General features: G+C 46.7%; 1 protein-coding gene across 2 annotated transcripts in view; it reads right to left on the reverse strand.

The window, feature by feature from the left end:
* Ankrd33b (ankyrin repeat domain 33B) overlaps positions 1-26,291 on the reverse strand; it is a 77,146-nt gene that overhangs the window by 18,264 nt on the left and 32,591 nt on the right. For both annotated transcript variants that reach the window (XM_028767628.1, XM_028767629.1), the window contains exon 2: positions 14,849-14,978. In XM_028767628.1, coding sequence (XP_028623461.1) covers positions 14,849-14,978 — 130 coding nt within the window. The remainder of the gene's footprint in view (positions 1-14,848; positions 14,979-26,291) is intronic.

The raw sequence follows: 26,291 nt of genomic DNA on the forward strand, positions 1-26,291 counted from the left end.
ACTTATAATTTAGTCACCAAAGTTATGGTCTTTAACTCTCCATGAACCTGTAGAACTAGTGACAGATGATGAATGTTTAGTCAGATAATTACTCTTGATGGATACGTGCCCCTCTCTGCCCTCTCGTGGGGATTCCACGAGACCCTAGGGAAGGGGGGGGAGGGGCAGGGGGAATGCAGGGACAAGAGACACAAGAATGGAGAGCAAGTCTGGGGTTTTGATCAAGCTCTGAAACTTTAATTCCGAGGGCAGTTTAGGCAAGGGTCATTGCTTAGGGCTATCCCACTATTGATTCATCATTGTCTAAGACCATCCCACTGTCTTATCCAGCTCCCAGGAAATGCCAGACGTTCTTTAAGTTCCTGGGACCTGAGACCTATGAAAGTCCTTTCTTAACCTTGTACTGACTAGGCTTTTTAGAACAGCAGGTAATTTCCTGAGGTTCTCTTAGAACAGCAGGTAATTTCCTGGGTTTGGCTCCCGGCAGATTCGCCTGTTAACATTATCTGTTGTAAACTTCTTATTCAATTTATGATTTGAATTTATGTTTGAACTTCTAGTGAACTTTTGTTTAAAAAAAAAAGAAATGCTTGGAAAAATTATGTGATCTATTCTCCTAGAAAAGGTACAAAAAGACTAGGAAAGATTACACTGGGAGGCACAACACTGGCAAACATGATGTCGGAGGAAGGGAGGGAAGAGGGAGAAGCTGCAAAGAGCAGACGGAGCAGGCAGGCTTCGTCACACTAAAGAGAGCAAAGCTTTCTTCTTACAGACTTGATTTTAATTCATTTAGCAATAAAGGGATAGAAGCTTTTCTTTCTCTGTGCAATAAAGATCGGAGCTCATTTTTCATCCAGATGAGTGAGTTCTTTCTGCGTTGGTGTTTGGTCTTTTACTCCATATACATAAGTATGGGTGTGTGTGTGTAATTATGAGATAGTGTGTAAGCTAAGCCCAACTTCAATGGAGATGTATAAATATGCATGCATAAATCTGTATATGAATTTATGTGAGTTTAATCCATATTTGCTTGTGTAAAAGTTTTTCCTTCTGTGTCAGGACTACCTTCTCCTGGTTCAATGGAAGTTTATGGAAGTTTATTGCTGCAAACTTCCCCTTAGCCTGACAAGCGAGAGGCTTCTGGACTAGAGGGAAAAGGCTCTAGCAATTAATCCTTTACTTAATCACCTGCTGTTTTTAAGGTGCTAAATGCCAGAGACTGCAGTTTCTGGCCTCTAAGGAACTCAGACAGGTCAGATACAGTAGCAAAGTGACATAGACTTAAGGTAGGTAAACATTTTACTGTTAAACAACAACCTTAACTATCTCCTAAGACCAAGTCTTAACAACCCCCCCCCCCCCGCACCCCACCACCACCACCAATGCTCTTCCCCCTCCGCTGCCTCAAAAGGAACCAACAAGAAAGACCAGACAGGTCCAATCCCCAGCACTCCCCTTACCTGTCTTCCAGGATGTCCTAGCCTAGCTTCTTCGCACCACTTCTACCCCCAGATCTGGAACATGATACTTCCTCTGACTGCGGCCACTCCTATGACTGGCCTCCCTGGTTTCCCTGCTGTTCATCCTCTGTGCTGTAGCATCTGCCATCCAGGGAGAAGCCCCTCCAACCTCAGCAGCCACGTTTACTCAAAACTCTCGGTGGATTGAAGCCTTAAACAATGGTGAACTTCTCTTCTTCCTCCTCTGCCCCCAACCAAGCCATTCTCCTTCACCTCCTGACCTCATGGCTCTCCTTTCTATTATGGTTTGCTTTGGGTTATTTTTTTCAACCTTTTACACACACACACTCACATAAACACACACTCATACAGAGACTCACAGATATATAAACACACTCACACACACATAAACACACTCACAGATACACACACTCTTATACAAACACATCACACATATACATTCTTACACACACAGTCACACAAACACACACATTCACATTCATATACACACCCACAGAAACACACTCACACATACATTTACACACATTCACACACTCACACTCCTATACACTCACACACATACACTCACACATACACATTCACACACTCACACACATACACATTCACACACTCACACTTATATACACACATGGCACATTGAGCACACTCTCCCTCATGCCTCCACTCTCCCTCACCCACCTGTCCCCATTTGTCCCCACTGTTCCCTAGAACAGTGGTTCTCAGCCGTCCCAATGCTGATACCCTTCCACACACTTCCTCATGTTGTGGTGACCCAAAAGCATACGTTTACTTCATAACTATGGTCTTGTTACTGCTATGAAACATAATATCTGATCTCCAGGATATCTGATATGCTATCCCTGTGAAAGGCTCGTGTGATCCCCAAAGGGGTCACAACCCACAGGCTGAGAACTGCTGCCTTAGGCAGTCTTTTTACTTCTATTCAGTGTTGTGTATGTGTGTGTACATGATCGTGTAGTTGTATAGAATAAGGAATCACAAATAAAATGAGACAGAATATTTGTCTTTTTGGAAACCTTTGTCTCCAGTTGTATTCATTTTCCTGAAACTAATGTAACTTACTTCCTTCTTTATGGCTAAAAAACTCCTTTATGTGCACACACATGTCCCCATACATTCTAGCCGCTGGGCATCTAGGCTTGTTCTATAACTTAGCTGTAAGGATAACACCCCATAAACACTGTCATGTAAGTATCTCTGTGGTGTCTACAGCTCCTCCGTTAACCTGTGGCTCCTGTATACACCCTACCCAGAACATCCAGCCTCCCTTTGCCTGACTGACTACCTGATGGACCGTCCTTTCCAATATTCACCCCTGGGTTTTGCAACAGTATCCAAACCCTGACTCACAGTGTGCCGAGGTGAGCCACAGCCCTCTATAACTGGCTGCAGATTTCAGGTTCAGTGAATACCTACTGAATAAGAAGATCAAAAGACACCCCCTCCAGAGAAGCTCCCTTATCAGATACTTAATAAATCATAAACCATGACCCCATCATTTAAGATTAAATGGCCACCACAGTAATCAATCTCTGACTCGTTCAACTTTGCCACAAGCACAAATTATGACTAAGAGTCTTCCTGTCACTAAAAACAGGGGCAGATGAAAAATGTCTTCCTTTATCTGTGCAAAGCTGATTTAGAAATGGAAACCGTTAAAGCGGCCGTCTCACTCTCTGGGTCTCAACCCTTTCTCAGGGCTCACAGCTCAGACACCCTGCATTACATTACATTATGATTCATAACAGCAGCAAAATTACAGTTATGAAGTAGCAACGAAAATAATTTTATGGTTTGGGGTCATTACAACATGAGGAACTGTGTTAAAGGGTTTCAGCATTAGGAAGGTTGCGTTAGAGAATTCCAGTCTTGTCTGGTTTGACTCAGTGTAGTTCTCCAAATCAGGCCAGTAGAGGGAGCTGTTGGCTTTGGAAATCTAGTACCCTAGTAGGTGTGCTGGGATGCCCCGGGAATCCCTACTAAAAGAGGGGAAAAGCCAGAGTTGGGGCAGCAGAGCTGGAGAAGGGGAGAGGAGGGGAGGGGGGAGAGGAGGGGAGGAGAGAAGAGGGGAAAAGAGGGGAGGAGAAGGGAGGGGAAGGGAGAGGAGTGGCTGGGCCCTGCCTAACTGCGCTGCAGGCATAGCATTAGTGTGTCCTGGCTGGGTTTACAGGAAGAGCAGGCTGGGTTAGGGAGCCAACTCGGCTTCACAAACTCTCATCTTTTCTTTAAGACAATAGAAGGGGGAAGAAGGAGGGAGAAGGAGGGAGGGTGGGGAGAAAACAAGCCCTTAATAAAACTAAGTAAAACAAGAACTTGATGAGGCGATAAGATTGTTTTAAAACTGAAGGGCTTGGCCTGTACTCACATGTGCGTGAACACACACACACACGCACACGCACACGCACACAAAACATAATAAAAATAAATCTGTTTTACAAATGAAGAACTGGGCACAGTGGAACAAGCCAGTAATCTTGGTTGCTCAAGATGCTTTCACAGGAGAACGCTAAACTCAAGGTTGGCTGGCCAATTTTGTGGGACCCTGCCTCAGAAGAAGAGCCAAAGGGCTGTGGATGTGGAGATGGTGTGTGTGTGTGGGCGGCCGGGGGGGGGGGGAATGGCTCACTGATAAGAGCACACTCCTCTCTCCCAGAGAACCTAACTTGTGGGTCCCCACAACAGGGAGCTCACACAGCTACGACCCCACCTGTTTTAATTTCATTTCTATTCTTCTGATAAAATGTCCCGGGGAAAAAGACAATTTAGGAGAGAAAGGGTTTTTTCAGCTTAGAATTCCAGGTCAAGGTCCCTCCCAGAGGGGAAGTTGAAGCAACAGTTCAAGCAGCTAGTAACATCACATCCACGGTGAAGAGCAGAGAGAATGGATACATGTTTGCTACTCCACTCACCTTCTCTACACACGCGGAACCCAGACTCAGGGGAGGGATGGGGGGAGGGATAACAGTGCCACCCACAGTAGGCAGTGTCTTCCTGTGTCAAATAATGTAATCAAAATACCCCCCCCCAAAGACATGCTCAAAGTCAGACTAATTTAGACCATCCTTCAGTGAGACTCCCATCTCAGGTGATTCTAGATCCTGTAAAAGCTGACAATTAAAACTAGCTATTGCACCAGCTCCACAGTGGACATCCAGGTGGGAGACGGAAGTGAGTCCAGATGTCCAGATGTCATGGAGGCTGGGCAAAGCCACAAGAGTCTCACAGAAAGAGCTCCTAGCCAGGTCAAGGGAGGGAATGATTAAAACCACAACCCCATCAGTATTTTCCTAGCTATTTATGGTGATTTGAATGAGAATAGCCCCCATGGGCTCACATATTTGAATGCTGGACTCCAATTAATAGAACTGTTTGGGAAGGATCGGGAGGTATGGCCTTGTTGGAGGAAGCATGGCCTTTTTTGGAGGAGGCCTGCCACCAGGGACAGGCTTTGAGGTTGCAAAGGGACAGAGAATAAAGAATACTGTGTAAAGCCTGACATTGGGTGGCATGGTTGCTATGGTTACTTGGGGACCTGCTGAGTACAGATTAGTAAAACAGTGTTAAAGGAGGGAAGGGGTTCTCTTCTCACACACATAAATTGTAGTGACTTTACTGCAAGCAGCAATTTCTAGACAATGGATGAAATTAAGAAATCAAGCTGATAAGAGGGAAAACCAACAATTTCGCTTTCCTGTTTTTGCACATGAACTCTATAATGCCTTTGTGTCCCTAAAAAGGCATCTAACAGGGGTCAGCAGTGCTGCTGCTGCTGGAGTGGCTCCTGAGGGGTTCTCCCATGACATCTGTTAGGAGAACCTGAGACCCAAGCCCTCACAGTGGGTCCCCTGATCAGCACAGCACAGGAGCTTCCCCTACACTTGGTGACAGGCCCAGACTGTTGGAACACAAACTCTTAGCATAGGGACTGGCACTTAGTGCTTTAACTGGCTCTGTATTAAACTGTGCATTGATTACGCAGGACAGGTTCTACAGATGCAAGAGCCAGGCTGTGAATGCGACTCACCGTGGGGCTAAGGTTGCCTCTAGCATTTCCAAACAAACTAGGAAAAGATCTTCATCAGGCTGGGACAATGAAGACAAAAAAAAAGGGGGGGGGGGGCGGCTGGGGGTGCCAAAGATAGAGGGTTTGCTCACAATAAGTACATAAGAGGCCCTGGGATGGCCTCCAGGCACCAAGGAACCGCTTTCCAATTTACATTTTAACAGCTGTGCACACTCCTCCCCTAAAACGTCCTAAGCAATTTGCAGAGCTGGAAGCCTGGGCAGGCAGAAGCAGGTGGGAGCCTTGGCTGGTGGGTGTCGGCAGAGTTGGGGAGGATGCGGACCGCGCAAACAATCCAGCCTCATACAGGGTGGATGAGCAAACTGGCAAGCAGGGGTAACAGAAGCCAGGGAAAGAGGAAAAAACACCGTTAGAACAAAAAGAACAGGAAATAGATTTCCTTTTTTAATCCAAGAAACCCTTATGCAGACATCAGGCACTAATTATGGTTGCCTCTGCTGGGCTGTGGGAACAGACCACCGGCCATATGTGGCCAAGTGCTGCCAATGCAGCCCGACCCAAAATTTTGTACCTGTACTAAAAAGTTATGAGGGTTCCTTGTTGCTTTGTGGTTCTGTTTAGTTTGTTTCTGGTTTTGTAACTGAATCGGTCAGTGTCAGATCCTAGCCCTCCATGGTGATAGTGTGGACTCAGCTAAGGCTGCACTCCAACCAGGTACAAACACTCAGCACTCCTCAGAAACTGTGTAAAGTGGGTTTCTGTTTGCCAGGAGAAGCCATTTATTTCTTCTCCCCTCCTACAGACTGTAGCAGAATATTTCCCACTACATTTTACAATAAACTCGGTAATTTGGGAGGAGCTAATGTGGGAGGAGTAAGGGGAGGAAGAGAAGGAAGAGGAGGAGCTAGCAGAGGGAGAGGACCGGAGGAGGAAGAAGAGGAGGAAGAAGAGGAGGAAGAGGAGGAGGAGGAGGGAGAGGAGGAGGAGGAGGAGGAGGAGGAGGTAGAGGATCTGTGGTCATCTTGTTAATTGAGCATTATCAAATATATAAAGCCATAAGCTTTGTGGAGACAGCGTGGTAGATTGGCAGAGCCATCTCCCATGATGGCATCTCGTGGGTGTGAGGCCTAGTGCTTCTGGCCCGCCTGAGCCTATCAAAGGGAGCACAAAACTCTTGGCCTCAGGCCCTGTCTAGTGGGGAACATGGGGGCCGTTTAAGAACAAGCCAGATTGGATGCCACTGTAACAAGTGGAGCCTCACATTGGGCGCCACTTGTTGATGGTAATATTTAAAACGGCATGGCCCAATCTGGCTTGTTCTTATGGGGCTGCCATGTTCCCGACTATATAAGACCTGAGGCCAAGAGCAGCGGCGTGCTAACCGATGCTCAGCTCTGACTGGCCAGAAGCACCAGCCCTGCCACCCAGGAGATGACAGTGTGGGAGATGGCTCTGCCAATCTTCCACACTGTCTCCACAAAATTTGACTGAACCCTAGACAATACCTGCCATCCACATGATACCCGGTAGAAATGAGACTCTAATGTTTAAACATTATCCAAAGGTTTTACATATTTGGTAATGCTCAATTAACAATTTGCCCACACAATTAGAGTTGTTTCCCAATAGCTAACCTTAGATAAAATGTGTTACTCAGGAGTGCTCTTGATACATGCGTGGTTCTCCAAGGCTGCTATACCTCTCCTCCTCCTAGCTCCTCCTCTTCCTTCTCCTCTTGCTCTCCCTTCACTCCTCCCACATTAGCTCCTCCTAAATTACTGAGTTTATTGTAAAATGTAGCAGGGGAAATATTCTGCTACAACAGACAGCCCCCCCCCCCCCACCTCCGGAAAGGGCATCTAGTTCTCTATTAACTCCAACAGATCTGAAGCCCACGCTAGCTCCCAGGCTGTTCCAGCTGACCTGCCCCTCCTCCCGCTGCAGTGTAACCCCTTCTAACTGGTAAGATTCTAACTTTTTTGCTATCCTCTCTGCTCCCATTATCATGCCAATTGCCAGTCCACTCCTCTCCTGGCTCTCTTCTCTCTGACCCCCTCTCGGTCCCTGAAATGTAGCCGTGGCAGATCCCCACCCCCCACCCTGTGACATATTCTCTATTTTACCTATAATAAAACTTTCCCCCTTAATTATGGAGTGGCCATTTGCACGTTTTGGTTTTTTGTTTTGGGGGAGGTTGTTTTGTTTGTTTTGGTCTGTTTTTCCGCTACCTGCCTTGCACACATCCAGTCTCAAGTGTGACTGGGAACCCTGTAGACAACAGCTTCATGGTGCAATGTCAGAAGGTAGGACACTCCTTCTGGGAACCAGGAAGCTGGGAGAGGAGAAGTCTTTGTTCCCACTCACCCCTTGACTGCTTGTATTTCTTTCCAAACACAGGGTACCACACTTACACAAGCAGCACACTTACACAAGCAGCACACTTACACAAGCAGCACACTTACACAAGCAGCACACAAGAAGAGCAACCAGACCTTGTGACGAAAGCCTTGCACAGTTAAGTTCATCCAACCACTCAGCCCAGTCAGAGTCAGTGGGTGTGACCATGCCGCCCCCCCACCACCACCCTTTGGTGCATGGCAGCCACCCGAGCCCACTGACAAACTCAGAGCTGTCTGAAACAAGCCCGTGTCCTGGGCCAGCAGGTGCCAACCACCCCAGGCAAAACGTCGTCTCAGCTTCAGTCCTCACAAGGCCCCACCCACGGAAAGAAAAAGAGTTGGGGAACTGAGGGAGCAGAGGAGGAAAGAGCACAGTCCTAAACCACTGAGAACGTCCCATTGCACCTACTGACCCTGGGCTCAGAGCATAGCTCCAGAACCTCCGGCTCAGGACCCAGGTCATCAGGAAATTAAACCAGTACAGAAGTGTGTCCACATATAAAAGAGAAGAGACTCACATGTGGACAGGAAGAGAGGAACTCAAAACAAAGAAGGTTTAACAGAACCTCAGCGATGTCCCCAGGACCTAAGGACATGGATGTATTCAGCACAGGATTCTGGTCATTCCTATGGCCACAGACTGTAGTCCTATGGCCAGACCATAGGTCTCCTTCAGGACACCAAGTAGATGGGGTGTGACACTTAACTGTGTGGTACTGATGTCATGTGGTTTAAAGAACAGCCAAACCATGAGTTCTTGCAGAGCCCTCGCCTATAAGGATGTGGTAGGGACAGTGGGTGTCTTCATCTCAGTTTGGAGGTACATAATCTGTGTCCATGATATATTTCTTGTGTGCAGCGGTGACGGGTTGATTGTTACATCCCTGTCTTAGGAGATGTTTGCAGAAGCATGCAGGGATCAGGGGGTGGGTGATTGACCTTCAGATTATGGTATGATAATCTCTGCTGTCACCTTTACTGAACTTAGAATTAACTAGAAGACACACCTGATGTGGAAATTTCTGGTTTCTTTGGAGACTCAGTTGTGCCATGTGATGTTTTTCTGGAAAATGTCTTACAAGAGGCTGTTTGGCTGAAGCAGACACATGCGAGGATGTTTTGCTGAGAACAGACATGTGGTGTTTTTTCTGGAAGCTGCCCGGGAAAAGGGCATGTGATGTTTTGCTGGAGTGGATGCTTGAGATGACATGTGATGTTTGGAAAGGGTATAACTCAACAGACAGTGGACGACACTGTGGTATTGCTTTGCCTTGCCACTCTTTGCTGGTCTTCGTTAGGTTTCACTAACGCTCGTCTCCACTAATGATGCTGTGGTATGGGTTTGCCTTGCCTTCTTCACTGATCATTGTATGCTGTGACTTCATGGAGAGAAATTCACCAAAGAACTTCTTCTCATGATAGTCTGAAGACTTGGGCTGAATGGCAGAGCCTTGTGGCTTCCTCTGGATCGAACTGCCAGTGCTAATTTGTGAACGGTGTTTGCAAGTGGATCGAGTTATTACTGCCAATTCGTGTGAACTGAACTGCTGATATCCTGATGTTATTCAAAAGAACTAGTTCTAAACAGGTCCACTTCGCCTTTGTTCTGTTAACCTTTCCTTTCTATTACCTCTGGTGGGTGATGGGCTAGAAGGGAGGTTAAAGCATTTAAGAACACTTATTAAAGTCAGTTTTGAAAAATCTAAACCTATATACACCCCTGGCAATGTTGTAAGGATGCTTCCAGAGAGTTTAACTGGAGAGAAAAGACCCACCAGATGTGGGTAGCATCATCCCACTAGACCCTGAGCGGACAAAGGATGGCGTGAGCATCAGCATTCATGGCTCTGTGCTTCCTGACTAGGGTGGCAAGATGACTAGTGCCTCAAGTCCCTGCCACCACAGCCAAAGGTGCTCTCACCTCCATGATAGGCTGCAGCCCCAGACCCCTCCCTTCCTGAAGTTCCTTTTGTCACATATTTTGTAATGACGTCAGTGAGAAGGATAATATGGGCAGCCAGCTCACACACAAGCAGACAAGCAAAGTCACCCGGTGCCACCTGGCCTTCCCTACTTTTCTGTGAACTCTTCTGGATTTCTCCCAATAAAGCTCTGGGGAGACCGAATTTGCCAGCACAGAAGCTCTCATCAAAGAGGTGGGGACTGGCTTAATGATAAAGCCATCCAGGCACAGTGAGGCATTTTTCCAGCTCAGAAGACAGGGCTATGGATGGGAAGGGCCGCTCCACCCCGCAGGTGACAATAAATGCAGGAAGGCTGAGAACAAAACAGGCAGATGGGATTCTAGGAGCAGCTGGAAACTGTTACCTGAAGAAACCACACACCGGAGAGGAGCCCAGACAAGCACTCAGAGGAGCTGAGATGTGACAGGGAGCTTCTGAGGATTTTTAAAGAAGATTTATTTATCACTTTCATTTTATGTGTATAATAAGTGTTTTGTGTGCCGGGCGGTGGTGGCGCATGCCTTTAATCCCAGCACTTGGGAGGCAGAGGCAGGCGGATTTCTGAGTTCAAGGGCAGCCTGGTCTACAGAGTGAGTTCCAGGACAGCCAGGGCTATACAGAGAAATCCTGTCTCGAAAAAAACAAAAAACAAACAAAAAAGTGTGTGTGTGTGTCCGCACATGCGCACGCGCGCACACTACATGCATGCCTGGTGCCTACAGAGGCCAGAAGAAGGGGCCAGATAAACTATAGTTAAGGACAGTTACAAATGCCATGGCAGGTGCTGGGAACTGTCTTTGCTTCCAATATCAATCATGACGTATAGATGACACTTTCAGGTACAAAATGCATAAAGCAGGTGGGACTCCAATAACCAATACCAGGGAGGGAAGAAAGCAGAGAGAAGGGAGAGAAGGGAGGAGGGGCAGAGAGGGAGGGGGGCACCCGGTATTATACTCAGTCAAGTTGTTGTCCAGATGTTTCTATAAACCAGAAGCATTTCAAATAGGCAAGGATTCAGAACGCACCCCGCGGGCATCAAACACTAACTGATGTGCAAATCGATCAGAAAAGATCTCTCCTCCCCATTCTCCCACTGTTCACCATCTTGCCCACTCCGTGGCCCTCAGTTATGCTAACCCCGTGCATGTTTCTCGTTCTGTGCCCTTCACTAGCCACTGGGAACTCCTCGCTGATGTCTCCCAGCGTTCCCAACAGGAACAATGCTTCTGCAACTCCCTGCTTCTTAATTTTTAACTCTTCACAGTCCATGCTGTCCCCTGACCAGACACCCAAGAGCCTAGACTTCTACCTCATTCCTCACCGACAGCACCACCTCTGACGCACTGTGTCTTCCTGGCACAGAGATCTCAGCCCTTCCTCCCTCCCCCCTCCCTACACCATGTCACTTGGAACCACCCTGCAGGACACTGAATGGCCTAGCCCCTACCTTCATCACAGAACTCTCCTCTCTTCTAGATACAGACTCACACAACGTTCACCATCCCATCATCCCCATTCCTGAGACCCATCCCTGCAGCTCCATCCAAGACCCAGGCTTTAAGACACGTTCACTAAGAAACCTGCCTCTGGCTTCTCTGCCCATGTGTTCTGAGCCCTAGCTCTAGGCCTAGGCCAGATGAAATGCTCCCATTCTATACACACAGGGCACCCTCTCCTCCCCCTGATCCCTGACAGTACTGGGCCCACAGGATATCCTGTATGATGGCTGTGGTCACCAAACACCTACCGCTGCTGTGATGAAGAGGTGTTGGCTAATTTTAATCATTACCTTGAGACGATCTATAACTGCCCGAGGAAGAAGTTGAAATGAGGGGATAGCCTAGATCAGGCCTGTGGGCAAGTCTATGGGGCATGGTTTTGATGATGTAATTGATGTAGGAAGACCCAGTCCACTGTAGGTGGCGCTATTCCCTGAATGTGGGTCCCAGATTGAATAGAACAGATAAACTGAACTGAGTAGCATTACAAGCAGGCATCACTCAACCTGCTCTTGACTGTGGCTATGATAGAACCAACTGTTTTAAGTTCTTGTGTCCTTGACTTTCTAACTATGACGGATGTAACCTGGAACTGTGAATTAAAGCAAAGCCTTTCTCCTCTAAGCTGCCCTTTTTGGGGAGGGGGGGAGGGTGAATTTTATCACAGCATTAAAATTATGACAGAGGTGCTGTCACACACCTGCTGCTGGTGGCTGAGATTTGGGTTTCCAAAATCTGGGATCCTACAACAGAGATAAAATCCCCACTCTAGAACTGGGGGAGGGAAGGGGTGTGTGCTGACACATCGACTTTGGGAAACTCTCCAGCAAGAACATCTGGACTGGCCTGTGGGGTGCTCAGACTACCTCCCGCTAAGCAAGATGACATAGCCAGATGCCAGTGTTTCTCCTCCCTTGTGTCACCTGATGAGATCTACCCAGAGTGGCCTTGACATGGAGCCTAGGAAGCAAGAGGGACAGTAGAGGTCTCCTCTCTTTAGGGCAGCTGCAGACACTTATACCAGTATCGCCACACGTGGGCACTTTCTCCAGCTTCAGAGCCTTGAACCCAGTTCCCACCTGTGTAGGAGAGTCTTAAATCAACTTGACATAGCTCACATCATCTGAGAGGAGGGAGCCTCAATTAAGAAAATGCCACCATGAGATCAGCTGCAGGCAAACCTGAGGGGCACACTTTCTTAATTAGCAATTGATGGAGGGGAGGACCCAGACCACTGAGGGTGGGGCCATCTTCCCTAGGCTGATAGTCCTGGGTTTTATAAGAAAACAGTACTCACACACATTAAAAAAATATAAATAAATCTTTGCCGGGCGGTGGTGGCGAACACGTCTTTAATCCCAGCACTTGGGAGGCAGAGGCAGGTGGATTTCTGAGTTTGAGGCCAGCCTGGTCTACAGAGTGAGTTCCAGGACAGCCAGGCTACACAGAGAAGCCCTGGCTCGGAAAAAAAAAAAAAAAAAAAAGAAAAAGAAAAGAAAACAGGGTGAGCAAGCCATGATGAACAAGCCAGTAAGCAGCATACCTTCATGGGCCCTGCATCAGCTCCAGGTTCCTGTCATGTATAAATTCCTGTCCCGACTTCCCTCAGTGGTGAACAGTGATGTAGAAGTGGAAGCCAAACAAACCTTTCTTCCCAACTTGCTTTTGGTCATAGTGTTTCATTGTAGCAATAGAGACCCTTGACCAAGACAAGTCCTTTCTTTCACTCCCAACTTGCTTTTGGTCATAGTGTTTCATTGTAGCAATAGAGACCCTGACTAAGACAAGTCCTTTCTTTTACTCCCAACTTGCTTTTGGTCATAGTGTTTCATTGTAGCAATAGAGACCCTTGACCAAGACACCACCCATGCTGCCCAGCAGTTCTTCAGGACACAAAGGCCTCTCCTCCCCGACACAGCCATGGGCAGCCCTACAAGTTAACTTACACCAAGAACCTGACTGATGTACTGTATTGTCATCCTTGGAGACAAGTTCCAGGACCCTTGTAGATACCAAAACCCTGAGGTTCTCAAGTGTCTTATATACAACGATGTATAGTAGGAGACAGAGAGATGGCTCAGAGGTTAAGAGCACTTGTTGCTCTTCCAAAGAACCAGGGGTTGTTTCCAGCATCCAAACGGTGGCTCATAACCATCAAGTGCAGTTCCAAGCGCCCTCTTCTGGCCACCCTGGCCATGGCATGTGTATGGTGTGGGGACATACAAACACATCCATATACATTAAGTAAAATAATTTTTAATTTTTAAAAATGGTGTAGTATTGGCACATAACGTACACACATCGTATTCTGTGCTTAAACCATCTCTAGATTATGTGCAGTGACTAACGAAGTGTAGATATAACAAATACTTATTATACTGTATTTTAAGCAAATAAATGGTGAGGAAAAAAGGTCTGTATGTGCCTTAGTGCTGACACACTTGTCGTCTGAGTGGGTTTTGTTGTTGCTGTTATTTGTTTCACTCAAGATCAAATCTGAGGCCTTATACTTGGCTTGTGGGTTGTTTTTTTTTAATCCATGTTGAATCTGCAGATGGGGAATCTCAGGATACAAAGGGCTGACTGATATACAAAGGTGACGAATATAGGGAATGGACAGTTACACAACTGCTTGAGAAAGTGTAAGCATCTATGCTAAAATGGTTGAATGAAATGTTGTTTTTGTTTTTGTTTTATAGAGAGTTTCACATATCCCAAGCTGGCCTCTAACTCCAGATGGGTGGCCTTATGATCTGAGCTGCATCTGCCTCCTGAGTGTTGACATCAGGGGTAAGCAGAGACCACACCTGACTTGTGCATTGAACCCAGGGCATGAAGCATCCCAGGCGAGCACTCTACCTCCTGAGCCACATCCCAGCACTCTGAGTGGACTGCAAATCCCTGGGCACCCCCAGGCACTCGGTAATGGTGGCGTATATATTCACTTCTGAGATGACCTGACATGTGCTTGGATGCGCTTTCACAGGACTTACTAATTTAGCCTCACTCTGTTACATGAATTCTCCGAAGCTCGCAGAGAGCCATCCCTGGCGTTTCCTTATAGGAAACAGCAAGGTCACCTTCTCAGTGAATCTAATTACATAACTGTCAGTAAAGCATGCGACTGTGGCTCCAGCCCACCAGCACCACATCTCCCAGTCTCAGGTGATGTCAATACTGAGAAGCAGGCAAGCCTGCCTTCCTGAGGCAGCTCTACGTGGAGACACTAGCTGGTGGCAGTTCCATTCCTGAGTGGGTAAATGCGCTGTTCTAAGAGCACAGAGAGAAATGTGCACTCTCTCCTGCACGCCAGTCAGCCCCCTCCAGGCACATGCTCAGCACATGATCTGACAGATCCACTCCCATCCCTGTGGGATGTGTTCAGGAGTCAGTCACAGAAGCCCACACTGTCCAGCAGCAGTACCCTGGAGGAAGAATGAAGGCCAGCTCTTACCTGCCTGCGCAGCAGTGATCAGGGCTGTGTTCCCTTCGCTGTCCTGCCAGTTGACGTCAATGTGGGGACACTCTGCTAAGGCCACCACGGTATCCACAAAGCCATGGTAGCAGGCAACAATAAGACCAGTCTAGAAATGAAGAGGGGAAGTGGGTCAGAGGCACACAGCGCAAGCATCGTCAGTGAGCTCTAGGGACCCTGAGGGGAACAGCTGTCTTCCAGGAGGCTGGACCAGAGGCAACCAGGACTGTGATGGTTTGTATATGCTCAGCCCAGGGAGTGGCACTAATAGAAGGTGAGGCCCTGTTGGAGTAGGTGTAGCCTTGTTGGAGTAGGTGTGTCACTGTGGGTGTGGGCTTTAAGACCCTCATCCTAGCTGCCTGGAAGCCAGTATTCTGCTAGCAGCCTTCAGATGAAGATGTAGAACTCTCAGCTCCTCCTGCACCATGCGTGCCTGGATGCTGCCATGTTCCCACCTTGATGATAATGGACTGAACCTCTGAACCTGTAAGCCAGCCCCAACTAAATGTTGTCCTTATAAGAGTTGCCTTGGTCATGGTGTCTGTTCACACAGTAAGACCCTAACTAACACAGGGACCCCAGGTTCCCAGTTTTCAACCTTTTCAATTCTCAGGACAATCATCTATTTATCTGCCGATAATCAAAGTCCATCCCATGAGGCCAATGGGTGAGGATGTTAATGAATAACTACATCTCTGCCCTCAGGGCTGTTTCCCTCAGATGGATAGAAAGCAAGTGTGCACACACATGCGTGTACACACACACACACACACACACGGTATCATGTGTAGTACTCAGCACCGTGGGGCAAGACAGCATGTGAGTGAATGACAGCAGGCAAGAGTGTCAACACTCACAAGGAGTGTTGGGACCCAGACTCGAAGTAGGCAAGAAAACACAAGCCAGGAGAACAAGGATGGGGAACAACTCAGGCAGAAAAACGGCCAAGCCAGACCTGGGCATGTCAGTCAGGGGATTCCCAGGTGGCCCAGAGTCTGGAGCAGAGTGCAGTGAGGGAGGGGTACCCGAGCCCACAGAGCCATGAAGAGCCCCAGACCACTTTGAACAGTTGGCGATAAATATTCTGCATTAACTCGGTCTGCTGGGCAGAAATTGGCTCTAGGAGACCAGAGAGGGATGTTCTATGGAAGCTGAGCAGGTGACAGTCGCCCAAGGTGAAGCCTTGGGTGGCAGATATGTGTGGATTCTGGTATCTCACAAAGGATGGACCTGGGGCATGTCAGAAGAACAGAAGAACCAAGAAGACCCCAAAGTCTCACCCTAAGCACTGATTGGTTTGTCCACCGTCAGAAGGGGAGGTGGCTCTGGTAGAACAGGTATTTTAGGAGGCAGCCATGCAGACCAGAGCACGCTGCATCTGAGAGGAGGGTGCTGTGCACCAGCAGGGAGAGGTCCATGCAGGGTGATGGCCGATTTTGGAGATTACAAATCAAATATCTGCCAAATTATCAAAAGCGTACAAGCTGGGTGGTGGTGGCACATATCTTTAGTTCTAGCACTCCGGAGGCAGCTGGAGGTAGATCTCTGTATTGTAGACAAGCCTGGTCTATAGTACAAGTTCCAGGACAGCCAGGGCTACACAGAGAAGCCTTGTGTTGAAAAACAAAAACAGAAAACAACAAAAGAATATTTAATAGTAAGAACGTTCTCCATTGCCAATGGGGATGTAGACTAGTATAGCCTCTATGAACATGGTGCAGAAGTTCCTCACAAAAAATAAAAACAGAGACACCATCTGACACAGCTGTACTGAGACATGCCCAAAGGACTCAAAGACAGTTCATGACAAAAATGTCTGTACATCGTGCCAAGCAATGTTAGCCACAGTAACCAAGACAAGTTCTAGTTCACACACGCCATCAACCCCCGAATGGATGAGAAAATGTGGTCCAGGGGCCAGAGAGTTGGCTGAGTAGTTTGTTTTTGTTTTTTGAGCACACTTATTGCTCTTGCAGGGTACCTGGATTTTGCTTCCACCTCTCCCCACCCCAGCCCTTCCTATCACCAGAAACTCTAGTTTTGAGGGTTCCTGTGCCTTCTGGCCTCTGCAGGTGAAAGCATGCATACATAGTTCACATGAACACATACATGCCAAAGCAAGAATAGCATGGAACCACCAGGCCACCAGCCTATGGTCAAAATAAGGCAGAAGAACCTAAGGAAGCACCAGGAAGGCTGCTCTTACAGAATGGTCTCTACCGTCCTCAGCAGGAAGGAGGACAAGCAGGAGGAGGACCAGGAGCTGGAGGAGCAGGAGGAAGACAAGGAGGACAAGAAGGAGAACTAGGAGGAGGACTAGCAGGATCAAAAGGACCAAGAGGAGGAAGAGGAGCAAGAGAAGGAACCAGAGGAGCAGGAGGAGAAAATGTTAAAACCCTAACAACCAACGAGTTCCTCACAATGTCAGAGAGACAGACAAGGCCTCCGTAGAAGTGACTAGTGAGGATGGCGTCAAATCCACTGTGGTGGACGACCTTATAAGCAGAGGGAGGAGACCGCGGGGAGACGGTCCTACGAAAACACAGGCAGACTGGAGTGGTGAGTCTTCCAGCCAAGAAAACCATGGACTCCTGGTCTTGAAGAGACAGGAAGGACTCAGAGAGTGGAGAACCAATCAACAGAGTGTCAATCAGAGTGCCCTCCTCCCAGAGTGTGCTATCACCCAGAGTTCTGTGCCCTCAAACTGCAGGACAATATCTCCCTATTGCTTGAAGCTAATATAAGGCCAAACTTAACCTGGAACCAGGTATACCTCTGTGACTGCTCTCTTCTAGGGCTGTGGCAGTGACCACCAGGGTGCAGAAGAATGTCTACCTCTGAGTGGCTTTGAACACTTCGTCACAGGAGAAAATTGGACACGAGTTTTAGTGGGGATGCTTGCAGCCTCCAGAACTTGTCCTTTCAAGACCACTTAGCACAGTTATTCTCCGGGTAATTATGTACCTGGCCACCCCTGTGCGTTTCCATAGGAGAAAGTCATGCCCCGCCCCTAGCTTCTAAGCCAATCACCTCCTCACCCAGATGAGTTCCAGAGAAGTCATGTGACCTAACAGGCCCAGTGAGAAACAAGAGAGGTTGAGAAGGTGCTGAATGAAGATTGCTTTTGGCTCTGGGTAGGGATGGGGGCATTAGGAGAGCCAGGGTCTAAGCAGCCATTGTGACCTGTGACAGAAGAGAAAGGCTGTTGCTGAGGCCTGAGGAGACAGTTTCCACCAAGAAAGGTGAAGACACAGAGCTCAGGCTGTGTGAGCAGCTGCACCCAGCCCCCACCTGCACCCAGCCCCCACCTGCATTTTAGAACTCAGTGATACTCTCTCGTGTGTCTGAGGAGTTACAAAACCATGGCCTAGTAGATCAAGTCAGAAATAGAAGAGAGTTGGGATTCCATGCTGCCCATTGGAAATGCAGAAGCAAAACATCCTGGCATGACATCCTAACACATGCATACACACACACCCCACACACAATTTTGAGAAATGTATTAATTAGGTAGATGACTCAAAGCACAAACATGAGATCCAAAGCAAGAAGTCACCTCTTTGTCCTCAGAGGCTTTACCTAGAGGATCTGATGCTATAGACAGATTGCCTGTCTATAGCCTCCTTCAGTCACCCATGGATGGACTCGTGACCCACAGCGCTGGCATTAGAAGGTGGGACCTTTGAGAGGTGACATGAGACTGGAACTATCATCAATGAGATCAGTGCAGAATAGGGACCTCAGGCAACTCTCCAGACCCTATCCCAGCATTCAAAGACAGTGGCCATCTGAAACCTGAAGAGGACCTCATCAAAACCTAACCCCACTAGAACCCTGACCTCTGACTTCCATAGACTACAAAACTGCAAGAAATAAATTTCCACTTGTCCATAAGCCACACAGTCCACAGGGTTTTGTTACAGCAATCTCAGCTGGCCAAAACACTTATAATAGCAAAGACTCAGGGTTACCTTCCCTGACACACACGTTCAAGGAGATGTTAACAGTCAGCTAATACAGGCTCTTGAGAGTGAGGTTTGATGAGTAAGCCTCTTTCAGCACAGCCAGTGCATGCTCTGCTACACGGAAGGTGCCAAATTTAAGTTCAGAGTACTCCCACGGTGGCCCAGCACAATCAGATTTTCAATAAAAGTATCACTGATGAGTTGGGCATGGTGGCATACTGCTGTAATCTCAGCACTCAGGGGGTGGAGGCAGCAGGATCTCAAACATAAGCCAGCTTGAGCTACAGAGCAAAACTGACTCAAAAGTACAGAAAAAAAAAAAGAATGATTTTCCATATGGTACCTTTCCCGTCATCACGATTAATTGCCCTGCCAAAAGAGTATTTGTTGAGGTTTGGGCTTTTGCTATGTATTATAACGCTAATATCAGGCCCCCAAGATCTGCTTGTCACAGGCACACAAGAGAATCCTCATGCTATGTGACCTTGCTCATTAATTTAAAATTATTAGCTGAATAAAGATGTTGACAGCCTATAGCTGGGCAGAAGAGAGGTTGGTGGGGTTTTGCTTCTCAGGCTTGGGAGAGGACCATGAGGGAGAGAAGAGTGAGGGTAGAGAGAGAAGACACTATGAGGTAAACGATCCTGAGAACTCACCACAAGGGCTGGCCAGTCGGAGTAATCCAGACAGAACATAGCAAGTCAGATCTCAGGGTTATTGATAGAGAAGTAGACACTAGTAGCTTAGAGGGCAGATATCTGCCCAGTTCTACTGCTTTAAAGGCTTATTATAAATATAAAAGTTCTGTGTCTTTGATCTAAGGTGGGGTAGAAACCCCTGACTGAGATTAATTATTACCACAACAAACACTAGATCATGTGCCCACGTGTTTCAAGCTCTAAGGAATGATATTGGTGTTTTAAACTGACATCCACAAGACAGCACAATCAACTCCACAAAGGCTACCTGAAACTCTCTCCAGCTGATAGGGTTTTTTAAATAGGTCATCCATATATAAGGTGAAACTTTTTTCAGTTCTTGAATTTTAAAAAGAAAGCAGAGAGCAGCTGCAGGGAGGCTAGATTAGCAAGCTGCTGGGGCTGGCAGGTTTTCTGCCGACCCGGTCACTGCACCAACTTCTCCATTCTCTTAGCTCAACTGTCAGCTCACGGTTGCACAAATGAGACAGAGTGCTCTCAGCTCATCGTGGGAGCACCCAAACTCCTCCAGAACATGACTTGGGGGAAGCATCGCTCTAACGTTTGACTGAACACACTGTAACATCCTCCTTGTGCGATTACATGCATGCATGCAGTGTTCTCTTACAGCAGCAAAGCACCTCTGAAAACACTCTCAGATCTAGAAGTGTCACTGAACAAAGCCCTTCTGTTCCTCTCTTAGCAGTGTATAGACCCTGCTAAAGCCTGGGGACCTACGCTTGCTGCACTCAGGTCCAGATGCTCTTGGAAGACGTCCATGCAGCATGTCTGGGTTTAAGAACAGATAGAGACCAAGAATATATACACAGCCCAACTGCCCTGGAGAGAAGTTCTAGGCAGTAGCTGCAGATGCCACCCTGACAGGACCCTCCCTCCTGTAAATACTCCAGTTCCACATGACTCTTGGGGTCCCTGGGTCTTGACAAGCCCTCCTCTTGGGACCAGTATCACTGGGATCCTGTTCCCCAACTACTGACGGGTCTGTCCCACCCACCACCTGAGGAAAAGTTCCCAGAAGAGGAACCAGGCTTAGAATGACGGCACCCTGATGGTGTGAGCAAGATGTTTGGTCAGGAATAAAGCTTCTGAGAGAAAAAGAGATGACTAAACCTGGGGGTTCTGGATGAGACAGCGGGAGACAGGAAGCAGTGACGCTCACTCCCTCATCCATACACCACCCCACACACACACCCAAGGCCTTGGTGACTATGAAAAATCAAGCCTCCTATCTTCCTAGGGACTAGTCCAAATGACCAGCATATCCACATTTAAAATTCTAGCCCACGCTCCAGAATGAACGGAGAGCTGCTCCTTGTGGGCTTCCACCTCAGCTGAGGAGCTACTGACAACTGAAGGTTGGGGGGAGGGGTACGTTTTGGGTTTCTCCAAGAATGTGGGCCTTTGCAGCGTGCCTATGTCCTAGAGATGGCCCTACATCGATCCACATGAGGCAGCTCAGTGGGTTCTGAGAGAACAGGAAGTTGGAATAGGTGTAGAGTAGGGAAGGTGGGAGGAACTACAGAGGTGGATACAATACTATACATTGTAAACATGTCTGACATTCTCAAAGAATAAAAAGTAATTTTTAAAAAATCCTCTTTAACTAGTTTAAATCCCGTCTTGGCTGAAGCGACTCAGAGCTCCCACATCACTGTGATCTTAGTTTGCAATGCCCCAATTTAGAGTCAGATTGACCATCGTCACTGTCCAGCAGTCACCTACATTTCCGCACTAATAGACAGCGTGTTTATATCCTTTGTCTGTTTCCTTCTGGCTTCTCCACCTTTTCCTCGTTGATCAGACTTAGTTCTTTATGTATTCAAAGTCAGCACTGTCCAAGAGATATCGAATGGGTGTCATCGATGGGTGCCCTATAAAATGTTCTAACGGTTCTGTGATAAAAGCAATTATCCTAACAGTGTTTTTTTTTTTTATTGAACCCAACATACTCAAAATATTTTCATTTCAACAGCAATCAGTTCAAAAGGAGGGGCGATACCTACCACCTTCCTTCCTTCCTACTTACTTTCCATTTCGCCGTCAAAATTTTCATTTTGATGTAATAAAATAATTAGTGTTTTCCATTATGGTAATGCTTTTCGTGACTTCAGAAATCCTGCCTGGGCTGGAGAAACAATCAGGGAGGCCATGAAGGCCTGCCGACATGAGTTCAATCCCCAGAACCCACAGACAGGTGGGAGGAGAGAACTGACTCCACAAAGTTGTCCCCTGACTGCCACATATGTGCCATGTCACACCCTTAACACACACACGAATAATAATTTTTTTTCCAATACAAAGTGAGAAATCCCTTCCAGTTGGACATGGTGTTATATTCCTCTAATTCCAGCACTCGGAAGTAGAAAGCAGGAGGATCAGGGGTTCAAGGTCAGCCTCAGTTCCATGAGAACCTAACAAAACATAAAATTAAAACACCTCAGGAATGGAGAGATGGTTCAGCAGTTAAGAGCATTGGGTGCTCTTCCAGAGGTCCTGAGTTCAATTCCCAGCAGCCACATGGTGGCTCACAACCATCTATAAAGGGATCTGATGCCCTCTTCTGGCATGTAGATGTATATGCAGACAGAGCACTCAAACATTAAAAAATAAGTAAACAAACAAATCACCTCCTTTCTATGACAGCACCACAAAGATACTCTTATTTTATCTGGAAAGTTTCAGGGTTTCCTTTTTCATTGTTAGGTCTTTACCCCACTATTGCCTTAATTTCTATAGGTATACTTTGCAGAGGTTTAATTTTTCCATTTTCCACGTGTTAAAGCCAACTTTGTTATCACAACTTGTGAACAAATTCTATCTCCACTGGTCAGTAACTGCACTCGGGCATATCAGAGCACGCTTCGGGGCTTGGTCCCTCCCATCAACCACCGAGCTCTCCTGGTCCCTGGCAATCCTGAATTCACACTGTAACACTGAATCGCCTTGCTCGTACACTACCTTCAGAATTGCTATTCCAAGCGTGCTAAGGTTAGACAGTGTTGGGAACTTAATGTCCAAAGCGGCAGTGTGCAGTGAGTCACCCTCATGTGTGGATTAATGCTAGTTATATATAGGACCTCAGACAGCAAGTCCAATTCTTGCTTGCTCAAGCATGCAGGCCCTTTAGCGTATCTCCACATTCTGCCACAGAATTGACAGAGCAAGAAAGGCTCTGCTGGACACGACTCCTGGCTTCCCAAAGCTAATCTCACACTTCCACTGTTTATACGTTACTCAAGGTACACTAAAATTTATTACAAACAGACTGAAGACAATAACCAGGTTTGGGGTTTTGTTTTTAAAATCAAATCACATTAGGAGTGGAAAAAGTAAACTTTACAAAAATCAAGCCATAGGCCATGAGAGGACAGCCCAGGATGATGATCAGGCTGCCAGCCATAGGAATCTGAGTCTCCTCGGGAAGGAAAAAGGAAATCACTGTTCAGAGTCTCTGACTCGATACTGTCCCGCTATAAACAAGGGGAATTCACTGAATCTAGCAGCAAAACAAGTAGCTAGAAGTAAAATGCTGTCCAGTGTCTCTCTCGGACGCAAGCAACACTCAGTACAGTATTCTCAGAAGTGTCTTGAAGTTACAGTGGGAACACCAGGATACTGAAGATATCCAGAATACCAAATACATGGGACACTCATGAGGCAAGCCATAGATACCGACTGGAGTGCCTCAAGAGAGAGGCCCTGTGTGACACAAGCAACAGAGTCAGAGAGACAGGGCTACTCAAGCCCATTGGAGCCCAGATGATGCCACCGTGAGCCATGAATGACAAGCATGGAGCGGCACATTCAGTGGTCTTGCTAAGCTTCTGCCTCACCCCCCTTCTGGAACGGGAATGCTTACTCTGTACCTCTGTATCCCGGAAGTACGTGTATTAGTCACTTCTCTTTTCACTGTAACTAAATACTTGACAATAATCAACTTCAGAGGAAAGATGTTATTTCCCTTTATAGTTGACTAAAGGGTACAAATCAGCTGTGACGGGGGAAGCCCTGATGTCAACAGGCGACAGCTGGCCACGTTGTACCTTCAGTCAGAAATCAGAAGACAGGAAGTAGAGCCAAGCTCTAAAACCTCAAAGCCTGCCCCGAGAAACCCACTTCTTCCAGTAAGGATATACCTCAAAGGTACCATAGCCGGGGACCATGAGCAAAGACAACGAGCCTACAAACCAGGCATGGCAGTACACACCTGTCACCCCAGCACTCAGGAGACAGAGGCAGGCAGATGTGAGTCTCAGGTTAGCCTGGTCTACATAAGTGAGACCCCATTTCACAAACATCATCAACTAAAGAGCCTATGGCAGCAGTTCTCAACCTGTGGGTCACCGCCCCTTTGTGAGGGGAGTGAGGGGATTGGGAGGGTTAGGATGGTGACTCTTTCACAGAGATTGCCTAAGACTATAGAAAAACAGATATTTATATTAAAATTCATAACAGTAGCAAAATTATAGTTATGAAGTAGCAATGAAAATAATTTTATGGTTGGGGGTCAGCTCAACATGAGGAACTGTATTAAAGTGCCTCAGTGTTAGGACGGTTGGGAACCAGTGCCCTATGGAGACATTTCACACTAAAAACACAGCAGTATCTAATGCGTTCTTGATTTTCATTAGAGCTGACAGCTAAGAGATTTGAGTCTTTGGGATGACTTTGAACTTTGAGTTTTGGACAAGTTGGGATGCTAGGACTCTGGGGACTCTAGAGACAGACTAAAGCACACTGCATTAGACTAATACACACTGCTTTGGGATCAACGTAAGAATCTGGAGTTCTGGGGTTGATTGTTATGACTTGAAGTGATGCACATTTGGGTGTCACGTTGACCGAAGGTAGACTTGTGATGATTAACGTTATTGTCTACCTGACTGGATTAAGAAATGACTAGGGCTGTGGTTCTCAACTTTCCCTTTAACACAGTTCTTCAGGTTGTGGTGATGCCCAACCATAAGTTATTTCCATTGGTACTTCACAGCTGTAATTTGCCGCATTTATACATCATAATGTAAGCATCTGTGTTTTCCAATGGTCTTAGGAGACACCTGTAAAGAGCCCTTCAATTCCTCAAAGGAATAGTGACCCACAGGTTGAGAAATACTGGCTTAGGGCATTAACAGCATCCACTTTGGGTTTTTTTGTATGTGAAGGTGTTTCCAGGGCGCTTTAACTGAGAGGTGAAAATCTCCTCTAAGAGGTACCCTTCCATGAACTAGGGCTCCAGGCCGAATTAAAAAAAAAAAAATCCAGATGAATTCCAGCAATCCCTTTCCTCTGAGTCTTCATCTGCCCAGACATGAGCAAGCAGCTTCCAACACTAGCCATGACCCGGTCGTCCTGTCAGCCCTTCCCTGAGAAGGTGGGTGGCATCCCTTGAACCATGAAGCGAAAGTCTTCCACCTTAAGTTGCTTCTTGTCGGGTACTTGGTAGCACTGGTAAGAAAAATAACCAACATACTGAAACACAGAGTGATTGTTGTCGTGCCAATAACCATGAAAAATTAGATGTTATACTATTTGTGGCTAAGTACATATAATTAATGCTACTTATCAGCTTGGAAATCCCCCTCTAGGCTTCAATCAAGATTTGTTATGGCCAGGTGGTGGTGGTGCACGCCTTTAATCCCAGCACTCGGGAGGCAGAGACAGGTGGATTTCTGAGTTCGAGGCCTGGTCTATAGAGTGAGCTCCAGTACAGCCAGAACTACACAGAGAAGCCCTGTCTTGAAAAACAAAGACAAAAACAAAAAAGCTTTGCTGTTACCATGGTATTTTTTTAAAAAAAGATTTGTTATATGGTTGAAGACATGAGATGAATGCTGGTCCCCGCATCCCCACCCCCAAAAAAAGTTCTTCTTTTGAAATTGGGACAAAAAGTTAAAGAACAATTTTTCTATTGCATGATCTCATTAAACATTTAAAATGATCTATATGAAGAAATTTAACCATGAGGAAAATATTAAATAGTAAAATAAAGTAAAAACAAACTTTTATAAAAAAACTGAAAAATTAACTATTAGCAATATAAGGGGAAAAAAAAAACAGGAAGAAAATCACCAGACTTTCAGCATGACTGGTCTGAATGACTTTTCTTCAACAGTAGTGAGCCTCATTCTTATGTAATGAATCTTATTTAATAATCAAAACCTTACTTAAAAAAAACTTCATCAGGGCAGTGGTGGCACAGGCCTTTAATCCCAGCACTTGGGAGGCAGAGGCAGGCAGATTTCTGAGTTTGAGGCCAGCCTGGTCTACAGAGTGAGTTCCAGGACAGCCAGGGCTACACAGAGAAACCACCCTGTCTCGGAAAAAAAAAAAAAAAAAAAACTTCAGCAAAGCTTATCTCATGTCTTTAACAAGTTCACGGATTTTTCATGCAAATTCATGGGTTGTGAAGACACACTACAGGGGAGAGAAAGCTGCTTTTTGTTCCACAGAAAGCAGAGGGAGGGTATCGATGAGCTTACCACACCAGCCACCAACCAATAAGGAAACAAACTAAACCCCTCATAGCTATAGCTTATGATCAACTTTATGGATTTCTGGGGGAAGAAAAAAAAAACTTCATAAAAATTCAATATAGGAGCCTAAATTGCCCACTCGTGTCAGACTCAAAGAATTAAACCCTCTGAACACACAGAACACATTGGGTTCTCTGCAAGCATTTCCCATTTCTGTATCTGCAGGCCCTCAGACATCAACCTGGTCTACTTAGTGTGTCTGTGT

The sequence above is a fragment of the Grammomys surdaster genome, unplaced genomic scaffold, assembly GCF_004785775.1.
Source record: "Grammomys surdaster isolate TR1022 unplaced genomic scaffold, NIH_TR_1.0 174, whole genome shotgun sequence".
Lineage (NCBI taxonomy): Eukaryota > Metazoa > Chordata > Mammalia > Rodentia > Muridae > Grammomys > Grammomys surdaster.